The following is an 18,968-nucleotide window of genomic DNA, read 5'->3' on the forward strand; positions in this document are numbered from 1 at the left end:
GCGGTCGCTCAGTGGGTTAGGACGCTGAGCTTGTCGATCAGAAGGTCGGCAGTTTGGCGGGTCGAATCCCGAGTGCCGCGTAGCAGAGTGAGCGCCTGTTACTCGTCCCAGCTTCTGCCAACCTAGCAGTTCGAAAGCACGTAAAAATGCAAGTAGAAAAATAGGGACCACTACGGTGGGAAGGTAACAGTGTTCTGTGCGCCTTTGGAGTCTAGTCATGCCGGCCACATGACCATAGAGATGTCCTCGGACAAACGCTGGCTCTTCGGCTTTGAAATGGAGATGAGCACTGGCCCCTAGAGTCGGAAACGACTAGCACGCATGTGCTGGGGAACCTTTACCTTTACCTTTAATCTAGAGAAAAGAAGGACTGGGGGGGGGGGAGACATAATAGCAGTGTTGCAATATCTCAGGGGCTGCCCCAAAGAAGAGGGAGTCAAGCTATTCTCCAAAGTGCCCAAAGGCAGGACAGGAAGCTACGGATGGAAACTAGTCAAGGAGAGAAGCAACCTAGAACTAAGGAGAATCTTCCTGACAGAACAATTAACCAGTGGAACAACCTGCCTCCAGAAGCTGTGAATGCTCCAATGCTGGAAGTTTTTAAGAAGAGACTGGACAGCCATTTGTCTGAAATGGTATAGGGTTTCCTGCCAGAGCAGGGGGTTGGACTAGATGAGCTCCAAGGTCCCTTCCAACTTTATTATTATTATTATTATTATTATTATTATTATTATTATTATTATTATTATTGTTGTTGTTGTTGTTGTTGTTGTTGTTGTTGTTGTTGTTGTTGTTGTTAAAGGGTGTAGATATATTCAAGATGAACAGTGATTAATATTTATATGTATTTACAGTATACGTAAGGGTGTAGATATATACGTATGTATGCATATAGCATATCTATATGTGTGTTATGTATGTGTACACTTTTGAGAGTAGGCAACAGGATTTCACTTTTAATGTGTGCCAGAATGCCCACAGTAAAAAAGAAGAAGAAGAAGAAAGAAAGAAAATAAAGCTTATCTTATCTTATCAGAGGTTGTGGGTGCTCCATCACCGGAGGTTTTTAAGAAGAGACTGGACAGCCATTTTGTCCAGAATGATATGGGGTTTCACCGCCCTGAGTCCTTCGGGAGAAGGGCGGTATACAAATTTAATAAAATGAAATGAAATGAAATGCTTGAGCAGGGGGCTGGACTACAAGACCTCACAGGCCCCTTCCAACTCTGCTGTTTTTCCGTTATGCTACTATTCTGTTGTGGATGCTCCATCAGCGGAGCTTTTTAAAGAAAAGACTGGACAGCCCCTTGTCTGAAGTGGTATGGGGGGGGTCTCCTGCTTGAGCGTGGGGCTGGACTAGAAGACCTCAAAGGCCCCTTCCAGCTCTCTTCTGATTGACTGATCGGTTGAACGCCACTGCTGTCGCAAACTGCTAGGGTCAAACTTTATTCCAAATTCCCCTCCTTGCCCTATAGAAATCAACTCCTCTGTGCTATTCCCCCCCCCATTCTACTTTCAAACTCTCTCTATGCCCACTACACACCAGGACACTTTTCCTCCTACACAGCGGAGACCGAAAAGTTGAAGAAATCAATTCTCTCAACTATAGATCGGGGGTAGGGGGGGGAAAGAAGCCAGTCTCGCGAGCGGCACAGAGAACAGAGGAAGAGAAAGGAGGCCGCTGTGGTGTCTCCATGAATAGTCGGCCCGAAACTGGCTCACTGCTGGGGGTTTTGCGTTGTTGTTTTTTAACATTGACTGCCAGCGCCCCGCGATTGGCTTTGAAACTGGCTAAGCTGCAAATTGCTTCTCTAGACCGTCGTTCTGAAGAGGCACCATGTGGAGAACAGAAAAGCAGGACTTCAGGATTCCCTTGAAGGCTCGGAGGAAAACAAAGGGTTCTCCCCGGTTTGGGTCATTTCAAGAAAAGAAAGAAAGAAAGAAAGAAAGAAAGAAAGAAAGAAAGAAAGAAAGAAAGAAAGAAAGAAAGAAAGAAAGAAAGAAAGAAAGAAAGAAAGAAAGAAAGAAAGAAGGAAGGAAGGAAGGAAGGAAGGAAGGAAGGAAGGAAGGAAGGAAGGAAGGAAGAAAAGAGAGAAAGAGAAAGAGAAAGAGAAAGAGAAAGAGAAAGAGAAGGAAGGAAGGAAGGAAGGAAGGAAGGAAGGAAGGAAGGAAAGAAAGAAAGAAGGAAGAAGGAAGAAGGAAGAAAGAAAGAAAGAAAGAAAGAAAGAAAGAAAGAAAGAAAGAAAGAAAGAAAGAAAGAAAGAAAGAAAGAAAGAAAGAAAGAAAGAAAGAAAGAGGCCTTTTTCTCCAGAAAGCCATGAATCAAAAACACCGGGTGTCCCCCATTGCTTCCAAGTCACCTCGCAAATATCTGTCGCTCACGTGTAGGACGAGGGCGAAATTTCGTTCCCTGACCTCGTGGGTTGGTTTCCGAATGTCTCGTCGTCGAGCTCGGTAACCTCTTCGGACAAGTTTAGGGGGGGTGCGGGTGTGGGTGTGTCAAGTGAGGGTTTTGTGACGGGTCAGGCCCAGTGGTGGCATTCTCACCGGTTCTCGCCGGTTTGGCAGAACCGCGGCCTAATTTTGGGACTGAGTTCGGCGAACCAGTTCTGATAAATCTGCGTGACGCACCATGCCGGCGGCACTGCCGCCACGAGGCATGTTGTGCTGCTGATGCCGCCACGGCAGGCATGTCAAGCTGGTGGTGAGGAACGATGCGAGGCGCCTGGTGCCGTTGAGGAGGAGGATGCGAGGGTACGTGGCGCCGGCGACGAACAGATTTTACATTAGGGCCGAGAACCGGTTGTTAAGTTGTTTGAATCCCACCACTGGTTAGGGGCAAGTCGTAAGCGAGAGGCTGGTGATTTAATTTAATTTAATTTAATTTATTAATATTTCTATACCGCCCTTCTCCCGGGGGACTCAGGGCGGTGTACAGGGCAAGAATAAAACACAGAAATTTACAAAAACTAAAAGATAATTAAATGCATGCCCGATTAAAATACAATTGATACATAGTAAAAACCCCAATAAAAATGATAAAAAAAAAACCCACCAATCCCCCCTCAGGCCAGGCCGGCTTGCTCGAACAAGTATGATGGGTCTCCAGATGGGGAGGTTGCATCAGGTCAGGATCATTGGGAGGTGAACTGCTGGTAGTGGGGGATTGCGCGGGATGGTTCAGGGTTGGTGCCGCCCCTAGTTGGCTGTATGGTTGATTTGGACTCTGAGGGGTTCGTATTCTGCTTGTAGGTCGATGTGTCTGTTGATGGAACGGCTTGTGAAGTGCCAGGCTTCCACGAACTCGCAAGTGTGGCGGGTGAGTGGTGTGGCCGACGATTTTTGTGTTGCTCCAATCGATTGCTCCAACGTCCCCATCGCAACACCCGCCAGCAGCCTCTCACCGATGACTCACAACCTGACTGATCACAAGAGCCTCACTTGACACAGCCACACCTGAAGCCCTTATCAGCAGAAGAGCGCTGACACAGACATTCCCCAATTTCTGCTGAAGATGTTACAATTGCTTTTCTCCGAGTAGGTGCCATTCAACAAGATGGAGTTTAAGTTCATTTGTTTGATTTATGAAAATTATAATTTGCTGGCCGTCTCCTCTCCAACGAGGAGTCTGGGCAGCTTATAGCAAAAAGACAGTTGTTGTTGTTGTTGTTAGTTGTGAAGTCGTGTCAGTCCCTTCAGTTGTTGTTGTTGTTGTTAGTTGTGAAGTCGTGTCAGTCCCTTCGCGACCCCATGGACAATGTTCCTCCAGGCCTGTTGTGACTCAGGGTCAGCCTGTGGGTCCGGCAGCCGGCTCAGATGTCTCGGATGACTCAGATGAGGGGGAGGAGGAGGGTGTGGAAGACGAACTGGCTGATGATGGCTTGGAGGCTTCGCAGAGCCCTCAGCCGGGCCCCTCTTCTCAGCTGCGTGAGCCCGATAGTGCGGAGGATGATGACCCACAGCTGGCCCTGTTCAAGGACGCCCGACGCAGGAGGCAGTCGAGCAGGAACAAACAGAGAAAGGCTGTGGGACTCCTCGGGAGGAGGCACAGGGAGGCCATGCCCTGAACTCTAAATAAAAGGAGTGTTTGGGGAAGGGCTGGTTGCTGAAAGCAACCCTTCCGTTTGAGGATTCAAGTTCCAGTGTTTTTGTTTCTTGTTCTGTTGTTTGAGTAATAAATCTTGGCAGACGCTTTCCAGCCTTAGACGCTCTCCAGTCTCTACTGTTTGAACAGGGGTTTGCCTTATTGCAAGGCCGGTAGCAGGCTGGTTCAGAACAAGGCCTTCCTGTCCTCCACCATCTTCTGGAGTTCCTTTAAGCTCACGCCTCCTGCTTCAGTGACTCCATCCAGCCACCTCATTCTCTATCATCCCCTTCTTGTCTGCCCTCAACCTTTCCCAGAAAAAGACAGCAAAGCATTCCAAAAAACTCCCCAAAAAACCCATTCAAATCAACAATCAAAAAAGTTCTCAACTATCTGGGCGGGAAAGATGGCAACTCCATCTGGATGTCCTTGTCGCCTTGCCACCACGGAACTGGCAGAAGATGCAAGTCAGCGGTGAGAAAAATCTGGTCATGAACTTAGGCAGGAAAAACCCGCCTTCATTTTGTACAACTCAAGCCGGTGTACATACGATATCCCTCCCTGCTCCTGTTTTCTCATCACAACTCATATAAGATGGGTGAAGCTGAGGGAGAGGGGTGGGCCCAGAATCACCCAGCCAGCTTTCATTTCTAAAGTGGGACTAGAACTCATTGTCTTCTGGTGATTGGCCCAATGTCACCCAGCTGGCCTTCAGGCCAATGGTTGGACTAGAACTCACAGCCCTCCTGGTGATTGGCCCAAAGTCACCCAGTCAGCATTCATGCCTAAGTCAGGATTAGAATTCACAGCCTCCTGGCAATTGGCCCAAAGTCACCCAATCACCTTTCAAGCCCAAGGTGGGACTAGAACTCACAGCCTCCTGGCGATTGGCCCAGAGTCACCCAATCACCTTTCAAGCCCAAGGTGGGACTAGAACTCACAGCCTCCTGGTGACTGATCCAAAGTCATTCCGCTGCCTTTCATGCCTAAGGTGGGACTAGAACTCACAGTGTTCTGGCAATTGGCCCAAAGTCACCCAATCACCTTTTAAGAACCAAGGTGGGACTAGAACTCACAGCCTCCTGGCGATTGGCCCAGAGTCACCCAATCACCTTTCAAGCCTAAGATGGGACTAGAACTCACAGCCTCCTGACAATTGGTCCAAAGTCACCCAGTCATCATTCATGCCTAAGGTGGGAGTAAAATTCACAGCCTCCTGGTGATTGGCCCAGAGTCAACCAATCACCTTTCAAGCCCAAGGTGGGACTAGAACTCACAGCCTCCTGACGATTGGCCCAAAGGTATTCCACCACCTTTCATGCCTAAGGTGGGACTAAAACTCACAGTGTTCTGGCGATTGGCCCAAAATCACCCAATCACCTTTCAAGCCTAAGATGGGACTAGAACTCACAGCCTCCTGGCAATTGGTCCAGAGTCACCCAATCACCTTTCAAGCCTAAGGTGGGACTAGAACTCATAGCCTCCTGGTGATTGATCCAGTCATTCCGCTGCCTTTCATACTTAAGGTGGGACTAGAACTCACAGCCTCCTGGCGATTGGCCCAGAGTCACCCAGTCACCTTTCAAGCCTAAGGTGGGACTAGAACTCACAGCCTGCTGGCGATTGGCCCAGAGTCACCCAGTCACCTTTCAAGCCTAAGGTGGGACTAGAACTCACAGCCGCCTGGCGATTGGCCCAATGTCATCCATCCAGGTTTTGTGCCTAAAGTGGGACTAGAACTCACAGTCTCTGAATGAGATGTTAGGAATGGGGGAGGTGCGGCTTTTCCAATCAACCAATCAGCACAGACAAGCTCCAGCAATGCTTTAGCAGAAACCACCAATCCCTTCCTTCCTCTCCTCCTTTTCTCTCTCCAAGCTGAGGGGTCCAACGACCCATCCTCCCATATCCCTGGTGGATGGGCCTCTCCATTTGCAGCTTTGTCGTCTTTTACACACCATGGTGAGAAAAGGTGAGACGGGAGAGGAGGAGAAGAGAAGAGAGACAAAGATGCAGGGCAGCCATCTTCTCCGGTCCCAGCCAGTCAACACTTACATATTGTGAAGCACACACCATCCGCAGTGGGGGTCCCCCGAGCCCAGGCACTCGCTGCAACTTTTGTACTGTTCGCAGGACTCCACCGGTACACGGATCAGCTGTGGGGGACAAAAAGAAAGAGGATTTTTTTTTTTAACAATGCGGGACAGTTGACACAACTTCCTGTCCGGAAAGGCTGTTAATGCCCAACCATTGCACCTTGGGAAAATAGCTCAAATTCAATAAGTTGGTAGGATTCCAAGTTCAGCAATGATTTTATCGTGGAAGCCAAAACAAACAAGCTGTGATTTGCAGGCTTAAGCTGAATATAAAACTTTCCTACAGAAGGATGCTTGGCTTGGGGGGGGGGAGGGAAATGAGCAGGGAGGGCTCAGACACATCAGCCATCAACAGGCACAGAGAGATAAACGACGTCTAGATACTGTTTAAAAGAGACAATCAAAAAATCTAAAAAGGAAACAAAGGGACCAAAACACCTACTCGCCAGCAATCAACACCAAGTAAAGCTCTCAGAGATAGCACCAAGATCAACGCTAGATGAACAATCAGAAGTAAATAATTCCCAAATCAAGGAACTAACAACTCGTATCAGCAACAGGTAAAAAACAGCTCAGTCAGGGAACCAACAAGAACGCTTCCACCAACACTGACAGGGCAAGCCATAAAAATAAGATTACCCCCCCCTCACCTATTATTGATCTCCTCCTCCTCCCTCCATCCCAGCACTGATGAAGTTATCTAGATCTGCCTGTCTGTCTGTCTGTCTCTCCTATCTATCTATCTATCTATCTATCTATCTATCTATCTATCTATCTATCTATCTATCTATCTATCTATCTATCTATCTATCTATCTATGTATTCATTATCTATATCTTAAGGTAAAGGTAAAGGTTCCCCCGCACATGCGTGCTAGTCGTTTCCGACTCTAGGGGCCGGTGCTCATCTCCGTTTCAAAGCCGAAGAGCCAGCGCTTGTCCGAGGACGTCTCCATGGTCATGTGGCCGGCATGACTAGACGCCAAAGGCGCACGGAACGCTGTTACCTTCCCACCGGAGTGGTCCCTATTTTTCTACTTGCATTTTTACGTGCTTTCGAACTGCTAGGTTGGCAGAAGCTGGGACGAGTAACAGGCGCTCACTGTTATGCGGCACTCAGGATTCGATCTGCCAAACTACTGATCATCTGATCAACAAGCTCAGCGTCCTAACCCACTGAGCCACTGCGTCCCTTATCTATATCTATCTATCTATCTATCTATCTATCTATCTATCTATCTATCTATCTATCTATCATCTATCTATCTATCTATCTATCTATCTATCTATCTATCATCTATCTATCTATCTATCTATCTATCTATCTATCTTAGTATTCATTATATCTTAGCATCTATCTATCTATCTATCTTAGCATTCATTATCTACATCTTAGCATCTATCTATCTTAGCATTCATTATCTATCTTAGCATTCAGTATCTATCTATCTATCTATCTATCTATCTATCTATCTATCTATCTATCTATCTATCTATCTATCTATTTATCTATCTATCTATCTTAGTATTCATTATCTATATCTTAGCCTCTATCTATTTTAGCATTTAGTATCTATCTATCTTAGCATTCATTATCTATCTATCTTAGCATCTATCTATCTACCTACCTACCTACCCACCCACTCATCCATCCATCCATCCATCCAACCATCCATCCATCCTGTATATAAACCTAATAGAGAGTAAAGAAAGAAAAAAAGGAAAAGGAAAAAGAAAGGAAATGGTAAAAAGATCGAAAGAAAAAAAGAAGCTACTAATTTTCTTTGCAGGAAGTACCACAATTATAAAGTTATCTCTTCCTACAGTAACAAAAAGAAAAGCTCGCTTTTTTTTCTATTACGTGATTCCCCCCCACACCCACAATCTTCAAACCCACAAATCATAGGCGGATTTTTTTTTTCTGGTGTCATGCAAAAAGTCCATAAGGGGTTTCCAGCCAGTCATAAATGTAGATATTGTCATTTCTTTAATCAAGGAAGTCAACTGAGATTTCTCTGCCCGTTCCATCACCTTCAGCAATCATTTCTCCGTTGTGGACAGCGTCAGATCTCCCCACTTTTGAGCATATAATAATCTCGCCGCAGTTGTCATATATAAAATTGAAGCTCTGTGACTTATTTCAAGCTGTCTGTCCATTAATCCCTAAAGAACAGCATTTGTAGCCAATTTTCTTTTGCTTTTTTTTTTTACACATCCACAAAACATGACAAAATGTCCCTTTAGGTTGTCCATATTTCCAGCATAAATTTCAAATATCTTTATACATTTTAGACAATTCTGGCATCACCTCCCACAGCACGTCGTTCAGTAAAAATTCTCTTTAGGACTGGAACTTAATGAAAACTTCAATTCTTTCAGACACACATTTTCCCATTGAGTCCATTTGTATATTTTAGCCCTTTTTTTTTAGCCTGTTTTGCCGTACAGGTTGTCTTCCATTACAACATTTAGTGACCGTCTGAAGTTACAACGGCACTCAAAAAAGTGAGTTATGACTGTTTTTCACACTTAGGACCGTTGCAGCATCTCCACGGTCACATGATCAAAATTCAGATGCTAGGCAACCGGTTCATAGTTATGAAGGTCACAGCGTGTCCCAGGGTCACATGATCACATGTTTGTGACCTTCTGACAAGCAAAGTCCCTGGTGAAGCCCGATTCACTTAACGACCATGTGACTCACTTAACAACTGCAGCGATTCACTTAACAACAGTGGCAAGAAAGGTCGTAAAATGGGACAAAACTCGCTTCACAACTATCTTCACTTTGCAATAGAAATTATTGTGGTCATACAGCTAGTCCTCAACTTACAATAGTTCATTTAGTGACCATTCAAAGTTACAACGGCACTGGGGAAAAACTGTGACAGGACCATTTTTCACACTTACGACCATCGGCGCATCCCCGTGGGATCAAAATTCAGACACTTGGCAAGTGGTTCATACTTATGACCATTGCTGTGTCCCTTTTTGTGACCTTCCGACACGCAAAATCAATGGGGAATCCAGATTCACTTAACAACCGGGTGACTAGCTTAAACAAATGCAACAATTCACTTAACAACTTTGGCAAGAAAAGTCACAAAATGGGGCAAAACTCACTTAATGACTTTCTCACTTAGGAACCTAAATGTTGGACTCAACTGTAGTCGTAATTCGAGGACTCTGTACCTTATTTCACTTGTTCTTCTGTCTCCAATTTCTAACACAAGTTAATAATAATAATAGTAATAGTAATAATAATAATAACTCCAGCAAAGCTACAAAAAAACTGCGCTACTCGGAACATCTTACATTTTAAGGAGTTACCTGGTTGATACCTAGGATGCTGGCAGCAACCCATGTCAACCATTAGTGCCAGTCAATTTGAGTGTTCAGCTGACGGAGTTTTATGAATAAAAGTTTTATAATAATAATAGCAATAGTAATAATAATAACAACAACAATAATAATAATAATGATTGAAAGGGACCTTGGAGGTCATCTAGTCCAACCCCCTGCTCAGACAGGCCTGTACTGTAGCAACAGAATTTAGCCCTTCTCTTAACATATTATGTCAGGCGTCTTCAAACTTGCCCTTTTATGACTGGTGGACTTCAACTCCCAGAATTCCTGAGCCAGCCATGCTGAGGGAAAAGGGAGAGGTTTCCAAGCTGAACCATGCTGGCTGAGGAATTCTGGGAGTTGAAGTCCACGAGTCATGAAGAGGCCATTGTTCCCCCATGCTGGCTCAGGAATTCTGGGAGTTGAAGTCCATGAGTCATAAAGGAGCCAAAGTTGCGTACCCCTGGCCTAAAGCAAAGGTCTTCAAACTTTACTGTTTTATGACTGGTGGACTTCGACTTCCAGAATTCCTGAGCCAGCCATGCTGAGGGAAAAGGGAGAGGTTTCCAAGCTGAGCCATGCTGGCTCAGGAATTCTGGGAGCTGAAGTCCACGAGTCATAAAAGAGCCAAGGTTGCCTACCCCTGGCCTAGGCCTAGGCCGCTTTATGACTCATGGACTTCAACTCCCAGAATTCCTGAGCCAGCCATGCTGAGGGAAAAGGGAGAGGTTTCCAAGCTGAGCCATGCTGGCTGAGGAATTCTGGGAGTTGGAAGTCCACCAGTCACGGAGGGGCCAAGTTTGAAGACCCCTGTATTATGTGAACCAGGACATCTGGCTAAGCCATTAGAAAGGCTGATTTTAGTTCTAGTGTGTAGTGCAAACACAGCAGTACAAATACTGTAGTCCTCATCTTATGACCGGTTGCTTAGTAACCATTCGAAATTGCGAGGGACCCCATCAAGAGGTAGCCCAGATCTAAAGTTGTGACGGTCCCCGCACACACCTACACCTACACACCCACACTGCAGTTACACGACTGCATTTCAGACACTCAGCGACCGACCCACATTTACGTCCATTGGCCATGTCCTGTGCCGTTTACAGGCAGTCCTCGACTTACAACCACAACTGAGCCCAATGTTTCTGTTGCTAAGCGAGACAGTTGCTAAGTGTGTTTTGCTCCGTTTTACGACCTTTCTTGCCACCATTGTTAACTGAATCCCTGCCGTTGATACGTTAGTAACCAGCCGTTAAGTGAATCGGCCTCCTCCCCATCAACTTTGCTTGTCAGAAAGTCGCAAAAGGGGATGCTGCAACCGTCATAAATACGTGTCAGTTGCCACGCATCTGAATTTTGATCACGTGACCTGGGGATGCTGCAACAATCTTAAGTATGAAAAATGGTTGTAAGTCACTTTTCCCAGTGCCATTGTAACTTTGAATGGACACTAAATGGAGCGTTGGAAGCCAAGGACTATCTGTCTTATGTTTTGTAAAACAATCTGGAATTTATTTCCAGTTTTCCACAAAAATGGTCCGAAACGAAGAATGGGTTTACTTTAACGACTGTGGTATCTGGCTTAACATCCGCCACAAAAAAGCTCATAAAATTGACTCAGTCCCTTGGGTGACCCACTTTACAACTGTCACAATTAACAATGGTCATGGGCAGGGGTAGGCAACCTTGGCTCTTTTATGACTCGTGGAGTTCAACTCCCAGAATTCCTGAGCCAGCATGGGGGAACTATGGCCCCCTCATGACTCGTGGACTTCAACTCCCAGAATTCCTGAGCCAGCATGAGGGAACTACGGCCCCCTCATGACTCGTGGACCTCAACTCCCAGAATTCCTGAGCCAGCATGGGGGAACTATGGCCCCCTCATGACTCGTGGACTTCAACTCCCAGAATTCCTGAGCCAGCATGGGGGAACTATGGCCCCCTCATGACTCATGGACTTCAACTCCCAGAATTCCTGAGCCAGCATGGGGGAACTATGGCCCCCTCATGACTCGTGGACTTCAACTCCCAGAATTCCTGAGCTAGCATGGCTCAGCATGGAAACCTCTCCCTTTCCCCTCAGCATGGCTGGCTCAGGAATTCTGGGAGTTGAAGTCCACGATTCATAAAAGAGCCAAGGTTGCCTACCCTTGGTCATGGAAAAAGGCTCCCTTAGGGTCATAAGTCAAGGACCCCCTGCAGGTGGTCCTCAAAATGAGGTTTCGTAGTTATTTTGTGTCTTGGGCAGAATCGACCCAGAAAAATCCATTTTTCTTTGAGGCCTCTCGAAGGCCGAGAGCTGAAGTCCTTCCGATTTATTTTGCTTTTCTTCTTCTCCTCCTTCATTTGAGACTGAGGCCTGATTGAAACGGACTTTGAGCTTCGATTGTATTTTTGCCAGCTCTGAATTCCCCTGTTGTCAATTTTGGTAGCACAAGGTTCTCAGATAACATCTAGCCAACCTTGAAGTCATCTTTCTTTATCACACATGACATTTTCTTCAGCGGGTAGGGAAGAAATGGACCCGTTGCAAACCCGAGACGCATGCCAATTGGGTTTTCTAGATTGTTGCTTTGTGTATGTCGGCAGGGAAAGTGCCCAGAAGTTCGATTCAATTCGGAATAGAGCTGGAAGGGACCTTGGAGGTCTTCTAGTCCAACCCCCAAACCATTTCAGACAACTTGTCAGGACTGCTACGCCACACATTGCCTGCTGTCAACCTGCCATACTTGACAGGGAGAGGGGGATGGTGGGGTGGGATAAGAGAGGAGGTTAGCATGAGAGGAATCGAAACTGTGCATCGTGCCGCCCCATGAAAGGCGTCAGCCATTACAAGGACACACCAGGCAAGAATAGAATAGAATAGAATAGAATAGAATAGAATAGAATAGAATAGAATAGAATAGAATAGAATAGAATAGAATAGAATAGAATAGAATAGAATAGAATAGAATAGAATAGAATAGAATAGAATAGAATAGAATAGAATAGAATAGAATAGAATAGAATAGAAAATATGGAATGGAATGGAATGGAATGGAATGGAATGGAATGGAATGGAATGGAATGGAAGGGAAGGGAAGGGAAGGGAAGGGGAGAGGAGAGGAGAGGAGAGGAGAAGAGAAGAGAAGAGAAGAGAAGAGAAGAGAAGAGAAGAGAAGAGAAGAGAAGAGAAGAGAAGAGAAGAGAAGAGAAGAGAAGAGAAGAGAAGAGAAGAGAAGAGAAGAGAAGAGAAGAGAAGAGAATATGGAAGGGAATGGAATGGAATGGAACGGAACAGAATGGAACAGAGCAGAACAGAATAAAATATAGAAGGGAAGGGAAGGGAAGGGAAGGGAAGGGGAGAGGAGAGGAGAGGAGAGGAGAAGAGAAGAGAAGAGAAGAGAAGAGAAGAGAAGAGAAGAGAAGAGAAGAGAAGAGAAGAGAAGAGAAGAGAAGAGAAGAGAAGAATAGAACAGAACAGAACAGAACAGAACAGAACAGAACAGAACAGAACAGAATAGAATAGAATAGAATAGAATAGAATAGAATAGAATAGAATAGAATAGAATAGAACAGAACAGAACAGATCAGCACTGCACTGCACTGCACAGAACAGCACAGAACAGAACAGAACATGTATATTTACACATAAAAGTTGCAATAGAGTCTGGAAATCTGTTTTAAAAGCTCTCAGGAGGAGACACAGGAAAAAAGCAATTCTTCCTCCCTTCTCAATTTTACAAATGACTAGCTCGGAGACGGTCACAGCCGCATGCCAAAGTTGCGTGCCCAGTTCTGCACGACTCCCGCTCAACACTGTGTCTAATTGCTGGTCTATTGGTCCTTTTTTTACGACGTTTGCCTTCCACCGCTTGGCTGCGAGAGATTAATTAAAATTGTTCCCTGCAGATCCGGCGACTGGAGCTTTCCTGTCCGGCTCCCTAATTAATCAAAAGGGAGACTTTGGAAAACAAGGGATGCCACACCCGGTTGGCGGCCACGGAGAAAGCCACAGTCAGCAAAGGATGCCCATCAGCGCTCGGATCTGAAGCAACCTCCCACCCCATCATCCTGTGCCATTTTACCACCTTTCTTCTGTCAGCTATTTAGCGGATCACTGCAGTTGTTTAGGGAAGGGGTCCCCAACCCCCGGTCCGTGGACCGGTACCGGGCCGCGGCACGCCAGCAACCGGTCCACACAAACAAGCAAAGCCCCATCCACGAGATGCAGGCAATACACAAAACCACACACTCTTCGCTCCGTGGAAAAACCTTTCTCCGTGGAACCGGTACCTGGTGCCCAAAAAGTAGGGGACCTCTGGTTTAGGGAACCCCGCGAGTTTGGCTTCCTCCACTGAATTTGCTTTTCCGAAGCCAGCTGGGAAGGTTGACATATGCTGATCACGTGACCCCCCCAGACAGTGCAACCATCGCAAATACAGGGAGTCCTCGACTTATAACAATCGTTTTAGTGACCGTTCAAAGCTACAGCATCACTGGGGGGAAAATGACTGTAAATTTGGATGGACACTAAACGAATGTTTCAAAAGTTGAGGACTAGCTGATACCACTCTAATGGCAGAAAGTGAAGAGGAACTAAAGAGCCTCTTGTTGCGGGTGAAGAAGGAGAGTGCAAAAGTTGGGTTGAAACTTAACATTAAGAAAACCAAGATCATGGCATCTGGCCCTCTCAATCCCTGGCCAATAGATGGGGAAGAAATGGAGGTAGTGACAGATTTTATTTTCCTGGGCTCCAAGATCACCACAGACGGGGACTGCAGCCAAGAAATTAAAAGACGCTTGCTCCTGGGGAGGAAAGCCATGGCAAATCTAGACAGCACACTAAAAAGCAGAGACATTGCCCTGCCAACAAAAGTGCGTATAGTCAAGGCCATGGTCTTCCCAGTTGCAATGTATGGCAGTGAAAATAGGACCATAAAAAAGGCTGAGCGCCAAAGAATTGAGGCCTTTGAACTATGGTGCTGGAGAAGACTCCTGCGAGTCCCTTGGACTGCAAGGCGATCAAACCGGTCAGTCCTAGAGGAGATCAACCCTGACTGCTCTTTAGAAGGCCAGATCCTGAAGCTAAAACTCAAATCCTTTGGCCACCTAATGAGAAGGAAGGACTGACTGGAGAAGAGCCTCATGCTGGGAAAGGTTGAGGGCAAGAGAAGAAGGGGACGACAGAGAAGGAGGTGGCTGGATGGAGTCACTGAAGCAGGAGGAGTGAGCTTAAATGGACTCCAGAAGAGGGTAGAGGACAGGAAGGCCTGGAGGAACGTTGTCCATGGGGTCGCGATGAGTCGGACACGACTTCGCAGCTAACAACAACAAGCTGAAATGAATGTTAAGTCCCTTTTTTCCAGTGCCACTGTAAAGTTGAATGGATATGAAATGAACGTCGTAAGTTGAGGACTAGCTGAAATGAAGGTGAGTCCCTTTTTTTCAAATGTCACTGTAAAGTTGAATGGATATGAAATGAACGTCGTAAGTGGAGGACTAGCTGAAATGAAGGTGAGTCCCTTTTTTCAAATGTCACTGTAAAGTTGAATGGATATGAAATGAACGTCGTAAGTGGAGGACTAGCTGAAATGAAGGTGAGTCCCTTTTTTTTCAGTGTCACTGTAAAATTGGACACTAAATGAATGTTGCAAGCTGAGGACTAGCTGAACATTTAGGAGATTGTGGGTTTCTTTTTTAAGTTTCTTCTTCCTTCCTTTCCTTGCCCTGTTAAAAGAGAGTCAAGGTTTGTGCAATGGATCTACTCCTAGACCAGGGGTAGGCAACCTTGGCTGTTTTATGACTCGTGGACTTCAACTCCCAGAATTCCTGAGCCAGCCATGCTGAGGGGAAAGGGAGAGGTTTCCAAGCTGAGCCACGCTGGCTCAGGAATTCTGGGAGTTGAAGTCCACGAGTCATGAGGGGGCCATAGTTGTCTCATGCTGGCTCAGGAATTCTGGGAGTTGAAGTCCATGAGTCATAAAAGAGCCAAGGTTGCCTACCCTGTGGACCTAAACTTACCACAGTTCATTTAGTGATTGTTTGAAGTTACGACGGCACTGAAAAACAAGTGACTTATGACCGTTTTTCACACCGTTGCAGCCTCCCCATGGTCATGTGATCAAAATTCAGATGTTTGGCAACTGGCAACCGGTTCATTGCCGTGTCCCAAGGTCACGCCATCCCCTTTTGCAAACCTCTGACAAGCACAGTCAATGGGGAAGCCTGATTCACTTAACAACTGCATTCGGGGGCAAGAAAGGTTGTAAAATGAGGCAAAACTCACTTAACAAGTGTCTCACTTAACGACAGAAATTTGGGGCTCAATTGTGATCGAGGACAGGCTGTATGTTAGACTAGGCCAGGGGTAGGCAACCTTGGCTCTTTTATGACTCGTGGACTTCAACTCCCAGAATTCCTGAGCCAACATGGGAGAACTATGGCCCCTTCATGACTCGTGGACTTCAACTCCCAGAATTCCTGAGCCAACATGGGAGAACTATGGTCCCTTCATGACTCGTGGACTTCAACTCCCAGAATTCCTGAGCCAGCATGGCTCAGCTTGGAAACCTCTCCCTTTCCCCTCAGAATGGCTGGCTCAGGAATTCTGGGAGTTGAAGTCCACGAGTCATAAAAGAGCCAAGGTTGCCTACCCCTGGAGTAGGCCGAAATGGAGCTGGGTCAGTGTGTTTTGTGAACCAAGGCATCAGATGAAGTCATTTATCTTTGAGACGCTGCTTATTAGGTGATTTCAGCAATGTTTTATTAACTTTGGCTTGGCATTCAAATCTTCTACAAATTTTCTGCGATTCAGGATCGATGATGGGCTTTCAATAGCGCAAGCCTGAATGCTTAAAAACAGAATCCATTCACGGTCTAACTGGGTTCTGCAAATTGACTATAAATCCTTATCTCAAACGTCTACCCTCTCACAGACACAAAGTGCTCTTTTATAGTTTGCCAAAAAAGTATAAAAATATACCGAAATTAACAACAAAACAAAACAAAACCCCCAACCCTTTCATTTCCATCTGGCTACAAAACTATGTCAATAACTGGCATTGACAGCTTGGACAGGACGTTGAAGAATGAAAATCTTAATCATATCAGTCGCTATGTCCAACTTTTAAAATCAAAGCTTGCTAATATTCATAAATGAAAGGTTCGTAAAGAAAAGCTCACTTTGGTTTCCTGGTGAAGAATGCCTCATAAGGGACTAGAACTCCCAGTCTCCTGGTGGTTGGCGCAAAGTCAGCCAGCTGGCTTTCAAGCCTAAGGCACAACTACAACTCACAGTCTCCTGCTGATTGGCAGCAACATCACCCAGTCAGCTTTCATAAGATGGGACTAGAACTCACCGTCTCCTGGTGATTGGCCCAGAGTCATCCAGATGGCTTTCATGCCAAAGGCAGGACTAGAACTCATTGTCTCCTGTTGATTGGTCCAAAGTCACCCAGCTGACTTTCATGCTTAAGCGGGAACTGGAACTCACCATCTCCTGATGATTGACCCAGAGTCGCCCAGCCAACCTTCACGCCTAATAAGGGACTAGAACTCACAGTCCCCTGCTGATTGGCGCAAAGTCAGCCAGCTAGTTTTCATGTCTAAGGTGAGGCGAGAACGTCCAATTTCCTGGTGACTGGCCCAAAGTCTCCCAGCTGGCTTTCAAACCTAAGGCAGAACTAGAACTCACAGTCTCCCGCTGATTGGCCCAAAGTCACCCAGTCAGATTTCATAAGGCGGGACTAGAACTCACAGTCTCCTGATGACTGGCCCAAATTTACCTAGTGAACTTTTGTGACTAAGGCGGGACTGCAACTCACTGTCTCCTGGTGATTGGTCCAGAGTCATCCAGCCAACTTTCATGCTTAAGGCGGGACTAGAACTCACCGCCTCCTGGTGATTGGCCCAGAAACTTCCAGCCATCTTTCAAACCTAAGGCAGGACTTGAACTCATCATCTTCTAGTTTCTAACCTGGAGCTTTAAACACTAGATCAAATTTTATCCATTTATCCAGTCCCACCTTAAGCATGAATCTTACCGCAGCCCTAAAGAGAAAGAAGTAAATCTAGGAATCAGCGTAAAAACGGGTGTAACTGAACGGAGCCCGAATGCGAACCAGCAGCTAGATCATCATCCATTCCAGATCCTTTTCTGAGAAATTTAAAAAAAAAACAAATTTTCATCCCTTCGTCACCTCATGCAGAAATTGTCTGCCGAAGGGCCCGATTTTCACCCATTCCAAGGTCACATCTGTCCCAAGGTCACATCTGTTGTGTTCGCTCCTGGCTGCCCTGACAACCCCATCTAGGAAGAACAGTCACCCGGCTGCCTTTTTTTTTTTTTTGGCTCATTCACAATTCCCAGCTCTGGCAGATTTACACACCGCTCAAGACTTGGGGATTTTTTTATTTACTAGACTCCATTTCACCCCAGTGAACCGTAAAATTATAATCACAGCTCTTCCCCCGCCCTCTATAGTTTCGCTTTCCTTCTCTTGCAGGGATCTCATTCCCCAACCGTGATAAAATCTTTTGTCTCTAGAATTCCCGCCACCCATTTTTTTTTAATAAAAAAACCAACAACTTTGCTTGACTTTATTGTGTGGTCAGCTACCTGCAGGGTAGCTTTTATGCTCCTTTCACAATTGCAATTCATCTTTAAGAAGAAAGTCGGAGCGCTCTGCATTTGCCTGCCCGCTGCAACGGCGAGTTGAAGACACCTGAACTGCAACTCCCAGAATTCCCCAGCCAGCTTGCTGGGACTGGGGAATTCTGGGAGTTGAAGTCCCGGTATCTAAGACTTGCCAAAGTTGAGAAACTCGGATTTAATAACTTATTATTTGTTTGATTTATATCCTGCCTTTGTGACTTGATATATAAAGAACTCAAAATGGTGAACATATCTAATTCTCCCTATTTTCTCCACGTGAACCCTGTGAGGTGAGTTGGACTGAGAGCGGGATTGTCCCAGATTGTCACCCAGCCAACTTTCATGCCTAAGGTGGGACTAGAACTCGCCGTCTCCTGGTGACTGGCCCAGAGTCACCCAGCCAACTTTCATGCCTAAAGTGGGACTAGAACTCACCGTCTCCTGGTGACTGGCCCAGAGTCACCCAGCCAACTTTCATGCCTAAGGTGGGACTAGAACTCGCCGTCTCCTGGTGACTGGCCCAGAGTCACCCAGCCAACTTTCATGCCTAAGGTGGGACTAGAACTCGCTGTCTCCTAGTGATTGGCCCATTGTCACCAAGCCAGCTTTCAGGGTAGGACTAGAACTTACTGTCTCCTGGTGTCTGGCCCAAAGTCACCCAGCTGGCTTTCAGGCCTAAGGTGGGACTAGAGCTCACCATCTCCTGGTGATTGGCCCAGTCACCCAGCCGACTTTCAGGCCTAAGGTGAGACTAGAACTCACTGTCTCCTGGTGTCTGGCCCAAAGTCACCCAGCTGGCTCTCATGCCT

General features: G+C 46.2%; 1 protein-coding gene across 1 annotated transcript in view; it reads right to left on the reverse strand.

Annotated features, from left to right (window-relative positions):
- PLXNA4 (plexin A4) overlaps positions 1-18,968 on the reverse strand; it is a gene marked incomplete at both ends in the record, with an annotated part of 438,455 nt that overhangs the window by 177,354 nt on the left and 242,133 nt on the right. The window contains one exon of the mRNA XM_081331751.1: positions 6,140-6,240. Coding sequence (XP_081187877.1) covers positions 6,140-6,240 — 101 coding nt within the window. The remainder of the gene's footprint in view (positions 1-6,139; positions 6,241-18,968) is intronic.

Source organism: Vipera berus, assembly GCF_964194415.1.
Source record: "Vipera berus genome assembly, chromosome: 6".
Classification (NCBI taxonomy): Eukaryota; Metazoa; Chordata; class Lepidosauria; order Squamata; family Viperidae; genus Vipera; species Vipera berus.